At 46.4% G+C, this 18141-nt stretch overlaps 1 protein-coding gene across 1 annotated transcript in view; it reads left to right on the forward strand.

Moving 5' to 3' along the window:
• ELP1 (elongator acetyltransferase complex subunit 1) overlaps positions 1 to 18141 on the forward strand; it is a 189676-nt gene that overhangs the window by 76356 nt on the left and 95179 nt on the right. The window contains exons 10-13 of the mRNA XM_069740676.1: positions 85 to 175; positions 2232 to 2462; positions 3082 to 3252; positions 3345 to 3438. Coding sequence (XP_069596777.1) covers positions 85 to 175; positions 2232 to 2462; positions 3082 to 3252; positions 3345 to 3438 — 587 coding nt within the window. The remainder of the gene's footprint in view (positions 1 to 84; positions 176 to 2231; positions 2463 to 3081; positions 3253 to 3344; positions 3439 to 18141) is intronic.

Raw genomic sequence — 18141 nt, forward strand, 5'->3', positions numbered from 1 at the left:
ATGAATGGACTTTTAGTTTTGCTACATCTTATTGGATAAAAAATCGAACAATAAATGTTTGCCTATATATTGTCTTTGGAACAGGTGAAAGAACTCTTGTGGAACTCCGATTCCACAGTTTTAGCTGCTTGGCTTCAGGATATTGAGAAGGACGGTTCAAAACCCAATAATTATGGTAAATGCAAAGAAAATAATTACTTAAAGTGTAACCGTCGTTTTAATTTTTATGTGTTGCATCAATAGTACACAGGAAATTAAGCAACTTTGTAATATATCTTATCATAGAAATCTGCTTCTTTCTCTGCAAGAATTGATCAGTCAGTATCAAAATTCTTAGGTAAAATCTGTATTCAGTGAAGACAGATATTCTGGATACAATTCTATGTAGATGAGAGGAGGATCTAGAGACAGAGCTTCCTCCCCCTCCGATCTACCTAGAATCTCAGTAGTAACTGGCATCTCCTATCTTAGTAATAGAAATGTATTCCCATGAAGACCCGTCATGGGCCTTACAGCAGATCGTACTTTCTTCTATATATTGCAGTACAGAACCAATGCAGTATATAGAACAAGCAATAAAATGATCGTAGGTTCAAGCTTCCTAAGGGGACTGAGAAAAGAGTAAAGTAAAAATAAATGAAATGTTTTTAAAAATAAAAAAAAATGTAAAGCTTGAATCAACCCAAGATAAACATTCAAAATATATGAAAATATAAAATTAAAGAGGGTATACTGGACTTTACAAAAAATAAAAAAATGTATCTAAGCACTAATAGGCAGGTAATTGCAGCTTACCTGCCTGTTGTGCACGGTACCGTTCTTCTCCAGCACATCCTGCTGGGGATTCAGAAGCCTCTGCTGACATCATGTCATGCTGTGACGACAGGGCAGGACTTCTGAGGTTATTCTGGTAGGGGATCCAGCTGTCAAACTGATCGATCCGGCTGTTAGTCAGAATGACCTCGGAAGTCCTGTTGCATCAGAAAAAGCTTGAGAATCCCCGGCAGGATCAGTCTATAACCGCTCTGTACCTGGGGGAGAAAGGCGCCGAGCACTTAGGCACATTTTTTGTTTTGTGTAAAGTCCCGGATATACCCTCTAATCTTTATGATTACCACCTTGTAAAGAGAAAAAAAAAAATTATAATCCCAGAATTGCCTTTTTTCGGTCACTGAACCTTCCCCACTCTTTTTGTTTTAAAACTACTAAAATATATTAAAAAAAAAAAAAAAAGTGCAAGTTTGTTACCATCATAAGCATGGAGACCTGAAGAATCATGTTGCCAGATATTTCTTACCACATAATGAACATCGTAAAAAGAAAGGCATAATTGTGTTTTTTTTGTTTTTGTTTTTTTTTCACAATTTCACTCGCCTTGAAAACTTTTCACCATTTTCAGTACAGTATATGTTAGTGAATGGTTCAATTTAAAACAACTCATCCTGCAAATAAAAAAAAAAGTTCTAATAAGGTTATCCTAATGGAAAAATAAAGTTCTTAACTATTGGAGGAACAAAAACAAAGTTCAAAATTAGCCTGTTTTGAAGGGGTTAAAGTATTTTTTATTTTAAATTATCCATTGTCATCTTCTATACTTCCATATCTAATACCGAATAACCATGTTACATTTTACAGTGTTTGAGATGGAAACCTAGAAGGCAGAACAAACTTGTCCTGCAAAAACATGACGGTCAGAAGAAATATGTAAAAATTATAGCTCTTAAAATATGCAAAAGTTTATATAAATCTGGTATCGCTGCAATTGCACAGACCCGAAGAATAAAGTTGTCTAATCGCTTATACCGCACAAGGATGTCAATCAAATCAATTCTTCAGCTGCTGTTAATTTGTTCATTTTGTCCCGCAAAATTCACTGTAAGGCTCGGCCCACATTTATCCTGTGCTCTGCACTGAGCGCTTACACCGGGATGTCCCTGTAAATCTCTGAAATACATGATTCAGATGGAACCCCCGGCAGAAGATTCCCTATAATGAGGCAGATTGGAGGCATTGTGGACGCTGTCTATGATCCGGCGGTGTCCATTTTTTATGGCGTGCATTAACGTGATGTCTGCCACAGTTTTCTGCATTTCTGAAAAGAAATCCGAAGAAAAGAAGTACAATGCTGAGCAGGGGCCAGGACATGTTTTGCCTTTATTCTGTTCTTGTGACCTAGACTTGTCTTATTGTTTTGTTTTATTTTAGTTTGTTTGTTATACATTTCTTTTTAGTGCAACTCTGGGTGGTTGGAAATTATCACTGGTACCTAAAGCAAAGCTTACATTTTCGGAGTGAAGAAAACAGGAGAGTTGTCTCTGTAGCATGGGACCCTGAGATCTCATACAGACTGCATGTTGTGTGCTGTGGATGGCAGTACCTCTGTTATGACTGGACCTGGTGTACAGACCGCAGTGGTGGGCAGGGATCTGGAGGGCAGACTGATGTGGCTGTCATTGATGGTGGTAAGAATGTTTAAGAATTTTATTTGTCTTTTTAATTAAACTTTCACTATTTGGTTTTTCAAAGGGTTTTCCACTGTTCGGAGGTATGTCTAGGTTTCCCACACTAATATAGTAATGCTTATACTCCCCTCCAGTGCCGATGCCATTGCTATGATGTCGGAATTGGCTTTCCTGGGGATTGCGTGACATTGTCAATGGGTCCCTGCTGCCAGTCAGCGCTAGCTTCACTATCCCAGCCTTCGGACAAATCGAGATTGAGCAGGGGGTTGGATACAATGACCCTTGAGGTCCCTTCCAACTCTAACATTCTATGATTCTATGAAGATATCTGTAGGACGTGAGAACTGCTTCTTCAGATGTCAATTATGTACGTAGGACAGGAGAGTGAAGCCAGCGCTGATTAGTGAGTATAAATGTTATTCTTTTACTGGGGGGAAAACATAGGAATTCAAAAGAGGTTGTTAATTAATTCTGTAGTATATTACACTCTAGGTTAATTTTGTAGTTTGTGAGTGTCTAATATGGCTAATTTGTTTATATGATAAATGTATTGGGAATGATTATTTTTCACTGACTGTAGTAGACATTCACCAGCATATTTTATCTTTTTTCTGTATAGATAAAGTTTTGGTGACATCCTTTGGTCAGTCTGTGGTTCCTCCTCCAATGTGTACATTTCACATGCATTTCCCGCATGGTGTGAATGAAGTTGCTTTCCATTCAGATCCTGACAAGAGCAGTGACTTTGCCGTGCTTGATGCTGACAATTCCCTGTACATCTGCAGATATGGTCTGTAAAGAATTCTTTTTTTCAAATTGAGCGTTACATGTTTGTTAGATACAATGTATAGATCTGTATGTTTGTGTTCTTTTGTTCTGCAGGAATTGAAATAGTTAAGGATTGTAATGTAAAAGCAGTACCGGGAAGTGGGCATAAGCTAAACACTAAAATGCCAGTACTAGAAAAGCAATACAGGTAATGTTCTAGAGTTAATTACTTGTGTATTAAAAGGAACCAATCAGCAGGATTGTGCACAGTAACCTACAGACAGTGTCAGGTCGGCGCCATTATACTGATTACAATGATACCTGGGTGATAAAAATCCGTCTTGTGGTTATTGTTTAATCTTTATTTGTAGCTTTCAGTTAATTATATGCTCGTGCTCCAGAGTGGTCTGTGCAGGGGTCTTCATGTGTTGCTCTGATTAGGTATTCATAATGCAGACTGCTGACAGGTCACTGATCCCGCACTGACCTGCCCCCTAGTTTACATACTGAATATAATATGTATTGAAAAAAAGAAAAAAAAAATCACACTCAGCTGGCAGGCAGCATGATCACATGTATAAATATGCTTTAAATTGTTTTATTTAGTCATATACATTTACCGTATATACTCGAGTATAAGCCGACCCGAGTATAAGCCGACCCCCCTAATTTTGCCACAAAAAACTGGGAAAACTTATTGACTCGAGTATAAGCCTAGGGTGGAAAATGCAGCAGCTACCAGTTAATGTCAAAAATAAAAATAGATACCAATAAAAGTAAAATTAATTGAGACATCAGTAGGTTAAGTGTTTTTGAATATCCATATTGAATCAGGAGCCCCATATAATGCTCCATAAAGTTCATGATGGGCCCTATAAGATGCTCTATAAAAATGTGCCACATATAATGCTCCATACAGTTCATTATTGCCCCATAGATGCTCCATATAAAGCTGTGCCCCATATACAATGCTCTGCACCGTTCATTATTGTCCCATAGCTGTGCCATATAGTGCTCTGCACAGTTCATTATTGCCCCATAGCTGTGCCATATAGAGCTCTGCACCGTTCATTTTTGCCTCATAGCTGTGCCATATAGAGCTCTGCACCGTTCATTTTTGCCTCATAGCTGTGCCATATAGTGCTCTGCACCGTTCATTATTGTCCCATAGCTGTGCCATATAGTGCTCTGCACCGTTCATTATTGCCCCATAGCTGTGCCATATAGTGCTCTGCACCGTTCATTATTGCCCCATAGCTGTGCCATATAGTGCTCTGCACCGTTCATTATTGCCCCATAGCTGTGCCATATAGTGCTCTGCACCGTTCATTATTGCCCCATAGCTGTGCCATATAGTGCTCTGCACCGTTCATTATTTCCCCATAGCTGTGCCATATAGTGCTCTGCACTGTTCATTATTGCCCCCATAGCTGTGCCATGTAGTGCTCTGCACCGTTCATTATTGCCCCATAGCTGTGCCATATAGTGCTCTGCACCGTTCATTATTGCCCCATAGCTGTGCCATATAGTGCTCTGCACAGTTCATTATTGCCCCATAGCTGTGCCATATAGTTCTCTGCACCGTTCATTATTGCCCCATAGCTCTGCCATATAGTGCTCTGCACCGTTCATTATTGCCCCATAGCTGTGCCATATAGTGCTCTGCACCGTTCATTATTGCCCCATAGCTGTGCCATATAGTGCTCTGCACCGTTCATTATTGCCCCATAGCTGTGCCATATAGTGCTCTGCACCGTTCATTATTGCCCCATAGCTGTGCCATATAGTGCTCTGCACCGTTCATTATTGCCCCACAGCTCTGCCATATAGTGCTCTGCACCGTTCATTATTGCACCATAGTTGTGCCATATAGTGCTCAGCACCGTTCATTATTGCCCCATAGCTCTGCCATATAGTGCTCTGCACCGTTCATTATTTCCCCATAGCTGTGCCATATAGTGCTCTGCACCGTTCATTATTGCCCCATAGCTGTGCCATATAGTGCTCTGCACCGTTCATTATTGCCCCATAGCTGTGCCATATAGTGCTCTGCACCGTTCATTTTTGTCCCATAGCTGTGCCATATAGTGCTCTGCACCGTTCATTATTGCCCCCATAGCTGTGCCATATAGTGCTCTGCACCGTTCATTATTGCCCCATAGCTGTGCCATATAGTGCTCTGCACCGTTCATTATTGCCCCATAGCTGTGCCATATAGTGCTCTGCACCGTTCATTTTTGTCCCATAGCTGTGCCATATAGAGCTCTGCACCGTTCATTTTTGCCTCATAGCTGTGCCATATAGTTCTCTGCACCGTTCATTATTGCCCCATAGCTCTGCCATATAGTGCTCTGCACCGTTCATTATTGCCCCATAGCTGTGCCATATAGTGCTCTGCACCGTTCATTATTGCCCCATAGCTGTGCCATATAGTGCTCTGCACCGTTCATTATTGCCCCATAGCTGTGCCATATAGTGCTCTGCACCGTTCATTATTGCCCCATAGCTGTGCCATATAGTGCTCTGCACCGTTCATATTTCCCCATAGCTCTGCCATATAGTGCTCTGCACCGTTCATTATTGCCCCATAGCTCTGCCATATAGTGCTCTGTACCGTTCATTATTGCACCATAGCTCTGCCATATAGTGCTCTGCACTGTTCATTATTGCCCCATAGCTCTGCCATATAGTGCTCTGTACCGTTCATTATTGCACCATAGCTCTGCCATATAGTGCTCTGCACTGTTCATTATTGCCCCATAGCTGTGCCATATAGTGCTCTGCACCGTTCATTATTGCCCCATAGCTGTGCCATATAGTGCTCTGCACCGTTGTCCCATAGCTGTGCCATATAGTGCTCTGCACCGTTGTCCCATAGCTCTGCCATATAGTGCTCTGCACCGATCATTATTGCCCCATTGATGTACCATAGAAAGCTGTACCTTTGCTGCTGCTGCTGCAATAAAAAAAAAAAAAAAAGACATACTCGCCTCTCTTGCTTGCAGCTCCCAGCAACCGGTCCCGGCGTCTCTCCGCACTGACTGATCAGGCAGAGGGCGCCGCGCACACTATATGCGTCATTGCGCCCTCTGACCTGCACAGTCAGTGCGGAGAGACGCCGGGAAGATGGAGTGGCGCCCGGCGTGTGTAACGGGGATAGGTAAATATGACATACTTAACTGGTCCCGGCGTCCGGCTCCTTCTCCCGCACAGCTGGTCTTCGGTGCCGCAGCCTCTTCCTCTATCAGCGGTCACCGTTACCGCTGATTAGAGAAATGAATATGCGGCTCCACCCCTATGGGAGTGGAGTCCATATTCATTTTTCTAATGAGCGGTCCCACGTGACCGCTGAAGAGGGGAAGAGCTGCAGCACAGAAGACCGTGGGACGGCAGGGGGAGCGCCAGGATCGCCGGGACTAGGTAAGTATGCCTCAGCGCCCTCTCCCCCTCACCCACCGAGCCCACCGCTACCGTGACTCGAGTATAAGCCGAGAGGGGCACTTTCAGCCCAAAAATTTGGACTGAAAATCTCGGCTTATACTCGAATATATACGGTATTCTGAAAAAAAAAATGTTTTCTTAAAATGGCACCAGCTGTGTTTGTTCAGTAGCATCTATCAGCAATCCGATTGATGCTACTGCCCAGGCGCCGCTGGCGCAATTTTGTTAGAGGAGAAAAAAAATTGTCTCCACTAAGATGGTGGCGCCTGTGCAGTAGCATCTATCAGATCACCAATATTGTTTTTTAAAATGCTTCAATAAATTTTGGATATTTTACTTACACTGGATGGACGTGCTGGATATTCCCTTTTCCTTTCTTCTACTTCAGCTGAAATCACCAGTTACATTCATTTGCAACGGTTTACAGATGCATATCTCAGCGTGTCAAGCTCCTAACTTTTCCTCTCCCCCCCTCCTCTTTTCTTGAATGTTTATCAGATCACCAGTAGATGCTATTGCGCAGGCGTGGCCGGCACCTTTTTGAGAAAGATTTTATTTTTCAGAATAATTGTAAATAAAACAATTTAATGCATATTATAGATGCGATCATGCTGCAGTACTGGCACTTGCCTGCTGAGTGTGTTTTTTTTTTTTTTTTTTTTCCTTCTCTCAGTACATATTATATTCACTATGTAAAATAGGGGTCGGATCACTGAGGGATCATACCTCTTAGAAGCCATATGAACACCCAAGCAGAGCACCACATGAAGCCCATTCCCCCCCCCCCCCACTCCCCCCCCCCCACAGGCCGCCCCGGAGCACGAGAATCTCATTAACTGAAAACTGAAAATAAAGATTAAACAACAACCACAAGACGGATTTCATCACCAGGTATCATTGTAATCAGTATAACGGCGCTGACCTGTCACTGTGTGTAGCTTACTGAGCACAATCCTGCTGACAGGTTCCCTTTAAACATTGATGATGCTGTACTGCTTCACTAACCTAAGGGCTTATTCACATGTTGCATTTCTACAGCGGAAAAACACCTGACAGTGTTTCACAGTACCAACAAAGTAAATTAGATTTCTGAAATCTCAAGAATATACTGCTTATTTTCTTCCTGCGTATTAGTACCTTCAAAGCGATTCTTCAAATCTGCAACATGTCAGTTCTTTCAGTGGTTTTGCAGCTTTTTTCACCCATTCAAATGAATGGGGATAAAACACTGCAAAAACGTGCATATTTTCCACAACATTTTTCATGCCAACATTCCAGTATTTGTAGCAGAAAAATATTCTGTAAATATTAAACATGTGCACATACCCTTAGGAGTTCTCCAAGGATGCAATAAAATGTTCTCCATGTCAGATCCAGCTGCTTCCTTAAAGGGAACCTGTCAGTAATAGTGATGAGCGAATATACTCGTTATTCGAGATTTCTCAAGCATTCTCGGGTGTCCTCCAAGTATTTTTTTAGTGCTCGGAAATTTAGTTTTTATTGCCGCAGCTGAATGATTTACATCTGTTAGCCAGCATAAGTACATGTGGGGATTCCCTAGCAACCTGGCAACCCCCACATGTACTTATGCTGGCTAACAGATGTAAATCATTTAGCTGCGGCGAAGAAAACTAAATCTCCGAGCACTAAAAAATATTCGGAGGACACCCGAGCGTGCTCGAGAAATCTTGAGAAACGAGTATATTCGCTCATAACTAGTCCGTAACCTACAGACACTGTTAGGTCGGCGCTGTTATACTAATTAAAATGATACTTTGGTTGATGAAATCCGTCTTGTGGTTGTTTAATCTGTATTTGTAGTTATCCGTTAATTATATGCTCATGCTCCGGGGCGGCCTGTGGGGGTCTTCATGAGGTACTCTGCTTACATATTCATTTGTATGGCTTCTGACAGGTCACTGATCCCTCACTGACCTGCGCGCTATTTTACATACTGAATATAATATGTATTGAAAAACAAAAATTCACATTCAGCAGGCAGACGCCAGTGCCTCTGCTGCAGCATGATCGTATCTATTATTGTGGAGACTACAATTTTTTTTTTCCTCTAGCAAAATGGCATCACCCAGCGCAGTAGCATCTATCGGATTGCCGATAGATGCTATTGCACAGGCGCGGCCGACGCCATTTTGAGAAAGATATATATTTTTTTCAGAATAAATGTATATGACTAAATAAAGCAATTTAATGCATATTATAGATGCGATAGTGCTGCAGCGCGCCGGCGCCTGCCTGCTGAGTGTAATTTTTTTTCTTCTCAGTACATATTATATTCCGTATTTAAAATAGGGGGCAGGTAACTGAGGGATCAGTGACCTGTCAGAAGCCATACATAAGAATGTATTCAGAGCACCACGTGAAGACCCCCACAGGCCACACCAAAGCACAAGACTCTCATTAAAGGGAACCTGTCACCCCGTTTTTTCAAGAAGAGCTAAAAATAGCGTTAAATAGGGGCAGAGCTGTGCTTTACATTAGTGTATTTTGGAGCCTTTATTCCCCACCTATGCTGCCGAAATACCTTTGTAAAGTTGCCGTTTTTTGGCTGTCACTCACGCTGGTCAGGTCATATGGGCGTGGTGGCAACGCTGTTTCTCCCCCAGATCTCCATTGGTGGCGTAGTGGTGTGCGCATGTCTAACTGGCGAATCCACTGCGCAGCTTGAAGGAAAATAGCGCGATCTGCGCTATTCAGCCGTTTATCGGTGGGCGCGGCCATCTTTGTGAGGCCGCGCGTGCGCAGATGGTTCTTCTCGGCTTCCCGGGGCTTCGCCATCTGCGCACGTGCGGCATCCCGCGGCCATTTTCCTGAAGCCCCGGGAAGCCGAGAAGAACCATCTGCGCACACGCGGCCTCGCAAAGATGGCCGCGCCCACCGATAAACGGCTGAATAGCGCAGATCGCGCTATTTTCCTTCAAGCTGCGTAGTGGATTCGCCAGTTGGACATGCGCACACCACTACGCCACCAACAGAGATCTGGGGGAGAAACAGCGCTGTCACCACGCCCGTATGACCTGACCAGCATGAGTGACAGCCCAAAACGGGACTTTACAAAGGTATTTCGGCAGCATAGGTGGGGAATAAAGGCTCACAAAATACACTAATGTAAAGCACAGCTCTGCCCCTATTTAATGCTATTTTTAGCTTAATAAATAAAGCTTAAACAACCACCACAAGACAGATTTAATCAACCAAGGTATCATTTTAATCAATATAACGGCGCCGACCTCAGTGTGTGTAGGTTACTCAGCACAATCCTGCTGACAGGTTCACTTTACGAAAAACTGCTCTCAAAACCTGTATCTCAACTGACAGAGGAGCTGTCTCAGGAGCACGCATACTTCCATGAGCTGAGGAGAGCTACGACATCAGAAAAATAAATATTCTCGGCTGACTGCACACAGAGGACTTTTTTCTTTAGACTGAGTCCTCTGTGCTCAGTCAATTTTGGCTCTTTTTTTAACCATGCCACTTAGGAGGCCATGCGCTTTCTTGCTAAGCCTCCACCTGCTGTCAGCAGAGCCACATCTCTAGTCGAACAAAATGCAGAAAGTGTCTAAAACACATAATTATTTTGCAAGTAATGAAAGACTTTTTATTATGACTCAAAATGTGCATGAATTCTAGTGCATTTAGTTTGATTCTTTTTGTCTCTCTTATAATTCCTAGTTGTCTGACATATAGTCATGTATAGACTCCATGAAAATAGTATAAGAACATACAGGAAAAATATATACCTTTTTATACTGTGTTAGCCACGTCACTTGCCTCATCCATTGCATTATTCCTGTGTTCTGTTGTGTATAAACATGTGACACTTCAGATTTTGTGTTTTCTCTATCGCCTTTCATTGGGGGACACAGGAACCATGGGACACAGGAACCATGGGGTGTATGCTGCTGCCACTAGGAGGCTGACACTATGCAAATAAAAAAGTCAGCTCCTCCCCTGCAGTGTACACCCTACCGACAGGAAGTAGGATATTCAGTTTAGCTTAGTGTCAGTAGGAGGTGGACACGGGTCTTTCATTAGACCCTTATCTACCTCAATGTGCGTCGTTCCTTTTCAGGTTTTTCCGGAGGGGATACAGGGTGATTAGTCACACCTGTAATCCCACAAAGCGGACTATGAGTACGGCGTGTACTGCCACTCCGTATCCTCATAGATCCCTCTCCAGGACCAAGATCCTAGCACACAAGCGTGCTGAGAAGTCCGGTCCTGGCTCCGTCCCCCACCCACTCGCCCACCAGAGCCTGTCGGTTGGAGGTGACGAGGACGTCCATCACCAGCTCCATGGACGTCTCATCCCCCTCAGGTTAGTAACGGCGTGGGATGTTTAGGTGAGTATTTTCCATGCTCCCTTTTCCCAGATCACTCGCAGTGTGGGGGAGCAGAGGTCCCTGAGGCACGATTTTTACTTTTATGTTAGGAATCCCAGAATAGCATCGCAGCGGGTCAGGCAGCAGCGCTCCCTTTTGAGCTGCGGTGATGGCAGGCTAGGTACGCTGGTTCTGACTCTTCTTCTGCCGCCATCAGCGCGACACTCTGACAGTCTGCCGCACCGCTTCCCCCTGGGCCGCACTGTTCGTCGGCCACATTGCTTTTCTGTCCCTGCGCGGCGGCCTTGGCAGACTGCCGCGCTGCTCTTTCCCTGCGGCGTTCTGCTCCGGCGCCGCGGCTCTTATCCGGCGGCGCCGGCCTCTAATTTAGGCCCCGGCTCCGGCCGGGGCCTACTTCCGACGCCGCGACCCTACTCTTCGTTCCCTCGGGCGGCCCTGGCAGGCTGCCGCACTGCTCTGCGGCGCACTGTTCCGGGGCCGTGGCCTCTTCTACCGGAGCGCCGGCCTCTAATTTAGGTCCCGGCTTCTGCCGGGGCCTACTTCCGGTACCGCGCTCCTCCACTTCCGGTTTCTTCGGGCGGGCTTTCTCCCGCCCGACAATCTCTTTTCTCCCCGCCCACCGGCGCCATCTTGGTGCTCCTGGGCCCATGATTGCTACACCGCTGCTTAGCGCCACATCGCAGCAGGGCGCACGTTCCAGCGCCCTTTTCAGCGGTCTCCTTCTGCGGTTCTTCCAGACAGCAGCCAGGCCCTTTCTTTCCCCAGCACACGTTTCCTCCGGCGGGGTCCCCTGCATCCTCCTTAGGTTGCCATCTCATCGCTGGTGCCCTGGATCTCTGCCATGATGCCGATCGCAGCTACAGCCAGGAGCAGTCTGCAGGACCCTACTATTACTGTGAGTAGCTTGAGTAGCTCTGCTATGCAGCCTATTACTCCCCTCTCCTGTTTCCGTAACCTTCGGACATCATTTAGTGGGTCTGCTCCCAGGCCTAACCCTATAAGGAGAGCGTCCCCGTCCTCCTGCTTCCTCTTGTCAGCTGCAGCAACTCCCTGTCCAGGAGTCCCTAATCCGGATGAGGCCGAGACCCCTATCCCTGGGTGGGTTTTCCTTCTGTCTCAGTCTGGGGCGGACCTCACCAGGATGTCACGACCTTGGTATCCGTGCCTGTCCGCAATCGCTAGTGGGTCACAGGATTCTCCGTCCAGCCTACAAGAGATACAGAACAGGGGGATACAGGGTGAACAGTCACACCTGCAATCCCACATTATGGACTATGAGTACGGCGTGTACTGCCACCCCGTATCTTTATAGATCCGACAGCAGGACCATGATCCTAGCACACAAGCGTGCTTAGAGGTTCGGTCCCAGCTCCATTCCCCACCCACTCGCCCTCCAGAGCCTGTCGGTTGGAGGAGACCAGGACGTCCACCATCAACCCCATGGACGTCTGACACCTGTCTTTCCCGCTCCATCTTGCCCTCCGGTCTGGACCGGTGAGATCCCTCTTCCTGATCCTCCTCTCTATCGAGAGAGAGACGGGCTTCCTCGGTCATGTTTGCAGAGGAAGTTTCAGACTTGGATAGCCTTATTGATGCGATCAACCAGACCCTAAGCATCATGGATACCTCTACGGAACCCGCAGAATAGGCGGTTTTCGTTTAGACGGTCAAACCACTTTCCAGGACCTTTGCCCCACACACGCTGAACAGGTGGTGGTACTTGCCAGGAGAAATGCGAGCCATACCAGATGCTTGCAGACAGGGAAGCGTCTCGGCATCCTATATCCCTTCTCTCCTGAGCTCATCGCTAACTGGACTGATTCCTCGGCAGGAAGCGGGCAATTCTGGACTCGTCAGTTCCCAGACTGTCTACCAGCTTGGCACGGGTTCCAAGGATACTTTTATAGAACTGCTGGAAAAATCAGCCTTTTGTAACGGCTGCTTCTACTTTGTGCCTCGGCCATTGCCTCTACCTGGGTCTCAGGGACCATGGATAGATGGACCAAACAGCCTTGTAAGAGCACCCCGCCTGAAGCTCCTCCGGGGGAGCTAGCCGACCTGACGGACCGGATTTCCTATGCAGGGAAGTATTTGGTATCTGCCTCCCTAGATGCGCAGCTTGTGCAGCTCACGCATCCAGCATTATGGTGGCCATCCGACGGAATATTCGGCTCTACACACAGCCCTTCCGGGGGGCCTGTTTCTTTGGCTACATGAGGGAACAAATTATAATGACGCCACGGGAGGCACGAGTTCCCTTTGTCCCTTCGCTGTTTTGCGGCGTCGGAAGATTCCTCTAGCTAACAGACTGCGATCTCGTCTGGCTAGAGAAAAGGCTTTCCTTTAAGCCTATCCCTTCCCGGTGTGCCCGCAACTCCCATGGTTGGTCCACCAGGCCTAGACCTGGCAGATCTTCTCCGGCATAATAACTCGTGCTAACGGCCCAGCGTTTCTTCCAGTTTGGGCGGGCATCTCCTGCCTTTTTCAGGGATGTTTGGCTAGCTTCGGTGGAGGACGCCTAGATCAGGGAGGTGGTATCCTCTGGATACAAGATAGGGTTCGCTTAGCAGCCCGGAATCGCTTCTTTGAATCCCGCCCTCTAAAAATCCTCCTCTGATCTTGGGTTTCTTTGCGTCCATTACCTTCCTTCTTTGTTCGGAGGTTATTGTTTCCGTCCCACAGCAGGTACGCTTCCCAGGTTTCTATCCAAACCTGCTTGTAGTGCCGAAGAAGAGCGGCGCAGTTCGACCCTTTCTGTCTCTGAACTTAGTGAACAGAAGGTTCCGCATGCGACATTTCAGGATGAAGTTCCTCTGTTCAGTCCTGGCTTCCATGGACCCACAGGATTTCCTGTGCTACACGGATATCCAAGAGGCCTTGCTCCATGTCCTGATTTTCCTTGACGATCAGGGGCCTAGTGCTCATTCCATACCTTGAAGTAATCCTCATCAAGCCTCTGCCCCTCTCTCAGGCCCCGAGGGTCTGACCATCGTCCTAGACTCCCTGTCCTGTTTCTGGTGGCTGGCCAACAGAACAAAGTCTTGTCTTGTTCCGAGTCAGCGTCTCGTCCTCTTAGGCATGTTGTTCGACATCGCTAGGGGTTTTTCTTCTTGAGAAGCGGGCAATTCTCCATACAGAGTTCGCTCTCTGCAGGGCCCTCGGCTGCCTTCCTTCCGTTCAGCTACGACGGTCCTGTGAGGCATGGTGACAGCTTCGTAAGCGTTCTCTTTTGCGCGGTTCCACTTGGGACCACTTCAGCAGGCCATCCTTCCTCAGTGGGACACGTCTGTGCTGTCTCTGGACCCTCCAATCCGACTTTCCATCAGAGAGGGGCCTTTCTTCTATCCCTGAGTCACTGGGAAAGGCTTCTCAGACGTCTGCCAGTCAGAATCCAGACATCCAATGCCTCGGCTGTGGCTTATGTCAATCGCCAGGGAGGGAATCAGTCTCTTGGCTATGGCGGAGGTATCCAGGATCCTCTGGGCAGAGGCGACGGTTTCAGCACTATCCGCAGTGTATATCCCCGGCGTGGACAACTAGGCCGCAGTGTTTTCTCTGCCGTGAGGGCCTTGCGGCAGGACAGGGGTCCCGACTCAGGAGGTCTTCCTTCAAATTTTCCTTGGATGAGGAATTCCAGACACCGATCTCCTGGCGGCCCGACTGCTTAGGAAGAGTCCACCGTTTTGTTTCCAACTCCGCAATCCTCTTGTGGTGGATTCCGATACCTTGACCATTCCTGGGTCGCCATTTGTACTTACCTTTCTGTTCCTCCCTCCCCTTTCTTCCCAGACTGTTGAAGATCTATGCGGAGGGGGTGCCGGTCCTTCTGACCGCACCAGATTGGCCCAGAAGGTCTGGTTCGCTGAGATCGTTTATCTCCTCGCGGACTCTCACTGGAGGCCCCAGTCAGGTGAGATCTTCTGTACTAGGGACCCATCTGCCGCAGAATTCTTGGTGTCTCAGGTTAACAGCTTTGCTGTTGAAACCTTCCTTTTTGGCCGTTCTCTCTAGGTAGGACTTGATGCTGGCCTTGCCCTTAGTTTTCTGAAGGGTCAGATAGCAACCCTTTCCATCCTTTTTCTGAAGTCCCTTTTCAGAGGTCCTTTGCTACTGGCTATCACGGTACGAAGATTTATATCCGTCCCGTTCTCAGATCAGGACCTTTCTTCAGTAGCGCATGCGGCTCCCTCGTACCACACTTCCGTGGATCCCTGGGACCGCAGTCTTGTTCTGGAGGCTCGGTGGACTTTCTCCCTTGAGCCTCTCCATGAGCCTCACTGTCTGCTCTGTCCTGCAAGGTGGCTTTGCTGGTGGTTATCTCCACGCATCTCGGAGTTGGTGGCTCTCTCCTATCGCCCCTTTCTTGGTTTTTCACCAGGATAGGGTAGTTTTACGGCCTTCGTCGCTTTTTCTTCCCAGGGTGGTGTCCTCCTTTTACTTGAATAAGATCGTCCTTCCCACCTTTGTCCTGCTCCGATCGATTCTCTGGGGCATTCTGTGAACAGGCTAGACCTGGTCAGGGCGGTGAGGATCTATTTGTGTAGGGCCGCCTTCTTTAGGAAGAAGGTCTGTCCTTTGTCATTCCAGACGGTACGCCAAGAGGCCTGCCGGCTTCCAAGATTACGATTGTTCTCTGGATCAGACCTGCCATTCTGGAGGCTCACCGGATCAAGAACAGAGTGACTCCTCACTCTGCTCCGGGCAGTGGGCGCCTCCTGGGCGGTACACCATGGGGCATCCGCCCTACATCTTTGCTAGGTGGAAACCTAGTGTTCCGGTCACTCCTTTGCCAAGGGGTTATAAGCTCCATACCTACGCTTCGGCAGTTGCCAGCCTAGGCAGAAGGATCTTGCAGGCGGCAGTGGTGATTCCTCCGACCTGAATGGAGTTTTTCTGCTGTTCCCACCCCAGGGACTGCTTTGGGACGTCCCATGGTTCCTGTGTCCCCCAATGAAAGGCGATAGAGAAAACAGGATTTTTGGTTGCTTACCGTAAAATCTGTTTCTCGGAGCCTTCATTGGGGGACACAGCACCCTCCCAAGTTGAACAGCTCTGTTTACTGTATACGTTTGAGTTCTTTGAACACTCCTTGAGTGTTTGAAACTGTTGATCTGTGAAGCGCCGTGGAGTTTGTTGGCGCTATATAGATAAAGTTTATTATTATTATATTATTATTCTTTCTCTTTTACACGTTGCTTCTCCTACTGCTTTCTCACTAACTGAATATCCTACTTCCTGTCGGTAGGGTGTACACTGCAGGGGAGGAGCTGACTTTTTTATTTGCATAGTGTCAGCCTCCTAGTGGCAGCAGCATACACCCCATAGTTCCTGTGTCCCATGGTTCCTGTGTCCCCCAATGAAGGCTCCGAGAAACAGATTTTACGGTAAGCAACCAAAAATCCTGTTCTTCTATGCCCGATGAAGAGACCTGTTTAGTCTTGAAAGCTTGCAGTTTACCATCTTTTCAGTTAGCCATTAAAAGGTATCAACCACTGAGGACTCTCAAATTTTAATATTTTTATAGGAATACCGAAATGAAGAGATCACCTCAAACCTAAATGGAGAACCGATTCTCTTGTTGAGAATCCAAAAAGGAATAGTTTCAGTAGACAAATGAAAGGAGACATGTAGGTGCTTCTCACTAAATTAAATTAAGTTTTTGATGATATTCTATTTCACTCCTTCAATACAAAAAGTGAAACTCACATATTATATAGTCATTGCAAACAGAGTGATCTATTTAAAGTGTCTATTTCCGTTTATGTTGGTGATTATTTCTTACAGCCAATGAGAACCCAAAAGTCATTATCTCAGTAAATTGGAATAATTAACAAACACCTGCAAAGCCTTCCTAAGAATTTAAAAAGGTCCATTAGTCTGTTTCAGTAGCTCTACAATCATGGGGAAGACTGCTGACTTGACAGGTGTCCAGAAGGCAGTCATTGACACACTCCACAGGGAGGGTAAGCCACAAAAGGTCATTGCTAAAGAAGCTGGCTGTTAAGAGTTCTGTATCCAAGCATATTAATGGAAAGTTGAGTGGAAGGAAAACGTGTGGTAGAAAAAGGTGCACAAGCAACTGGGATAACAGCAGCCTTGACATGATTTTTAAGAAAAGGCCATTCAAAAATTGGGGGTTAATTGTCAAGGAGTGGACTGCTGCTAGAATCATTGCTTCAAGAGCCAGCACACTCAGGACATGGGCTACAAGTGTCGTATTCTTTGTGTCAAGCCACTCATGACCAATAGACAACGCCAGAAGCGTCTTCCTTGGGCCAAGGAGAAAAAGAACTGGACTGTTGCTCAGTGGTCAAAGGTGGTGTTTTCAGATGAAAGTAAATTTTGCATTTCATTTGGAAATCAAAGTCCCAGAGTCTGGAGTCTCCCTCCAGACTTCTCCGTGAAGAGGCCACAATCCAAGCTGCTTGAGGTCTAGTGTGAAGTTTACACAATCAGTGATGGTTTGGGGAGCCATGTCATCTGCTGGTGTAGGTCCACTGTGTTTCATCAAGACCAAAGTCAGCACAGCCGTCTACCAGGAAATTTTAGAGCACTTCATGCTTCCCTCTGCCGACAAGCTTTTTGGAGATGGAAATTTAATTCTCCAGCAGGACTTGGCACCTGTCCACACTGCCAAAGTACCAGTACGGCTGGTTTCACATTTGCGTTTAAATCCGCAGCGTTTAAAGCGCATCCGCAAGTGGTGAAAAAAACGCATGTAAACGCGTACAAACGCTACGTTTTTTTAGACGCATGCGTTGTCGCATGCGGTTAAAAAAAGCCGCTCTCATAATGTGGTAACGCAAAAAATATTTTTTGGAATAAAAAGCGTCTTTCAGTGTGTGACAGCTGCCAATCATAAAAATCCACTAGAAAACCCCTTATAAATAGAAATCAAACCCCCTTCATCAACTCCTTAGTTAGGGAAAAATAAAAAAAATGTATTTATTTCCATTTTCCCGTTAGGGTTAGGGCTAGGGTTAGGGTTTGGATCCCTTTATCACCTTGATGGTGGGGGGTGGCTTATCAGTGTCTAGACTTGTTTTTCTCTATTGAAACGCATGCATTTAAAAACGCAACCAAACGCACGTGCTTAAAAACGCATGCGT

Source organism: Ranitomeya imitator, chromosome 1 (assembly GCF_032444005.1).
Source record: "Ranitomeya imitator isolate aRanImi1 chromosome 1, aRanImi1.pri, whole genome shotgun sequence".
Taxonomy (NCBI): Eukaryota; Metazoa; Chordata; class Amphibia; order Anura; family Dendrobatidae; genus Ranitomeya; species Ranitomeya imitator.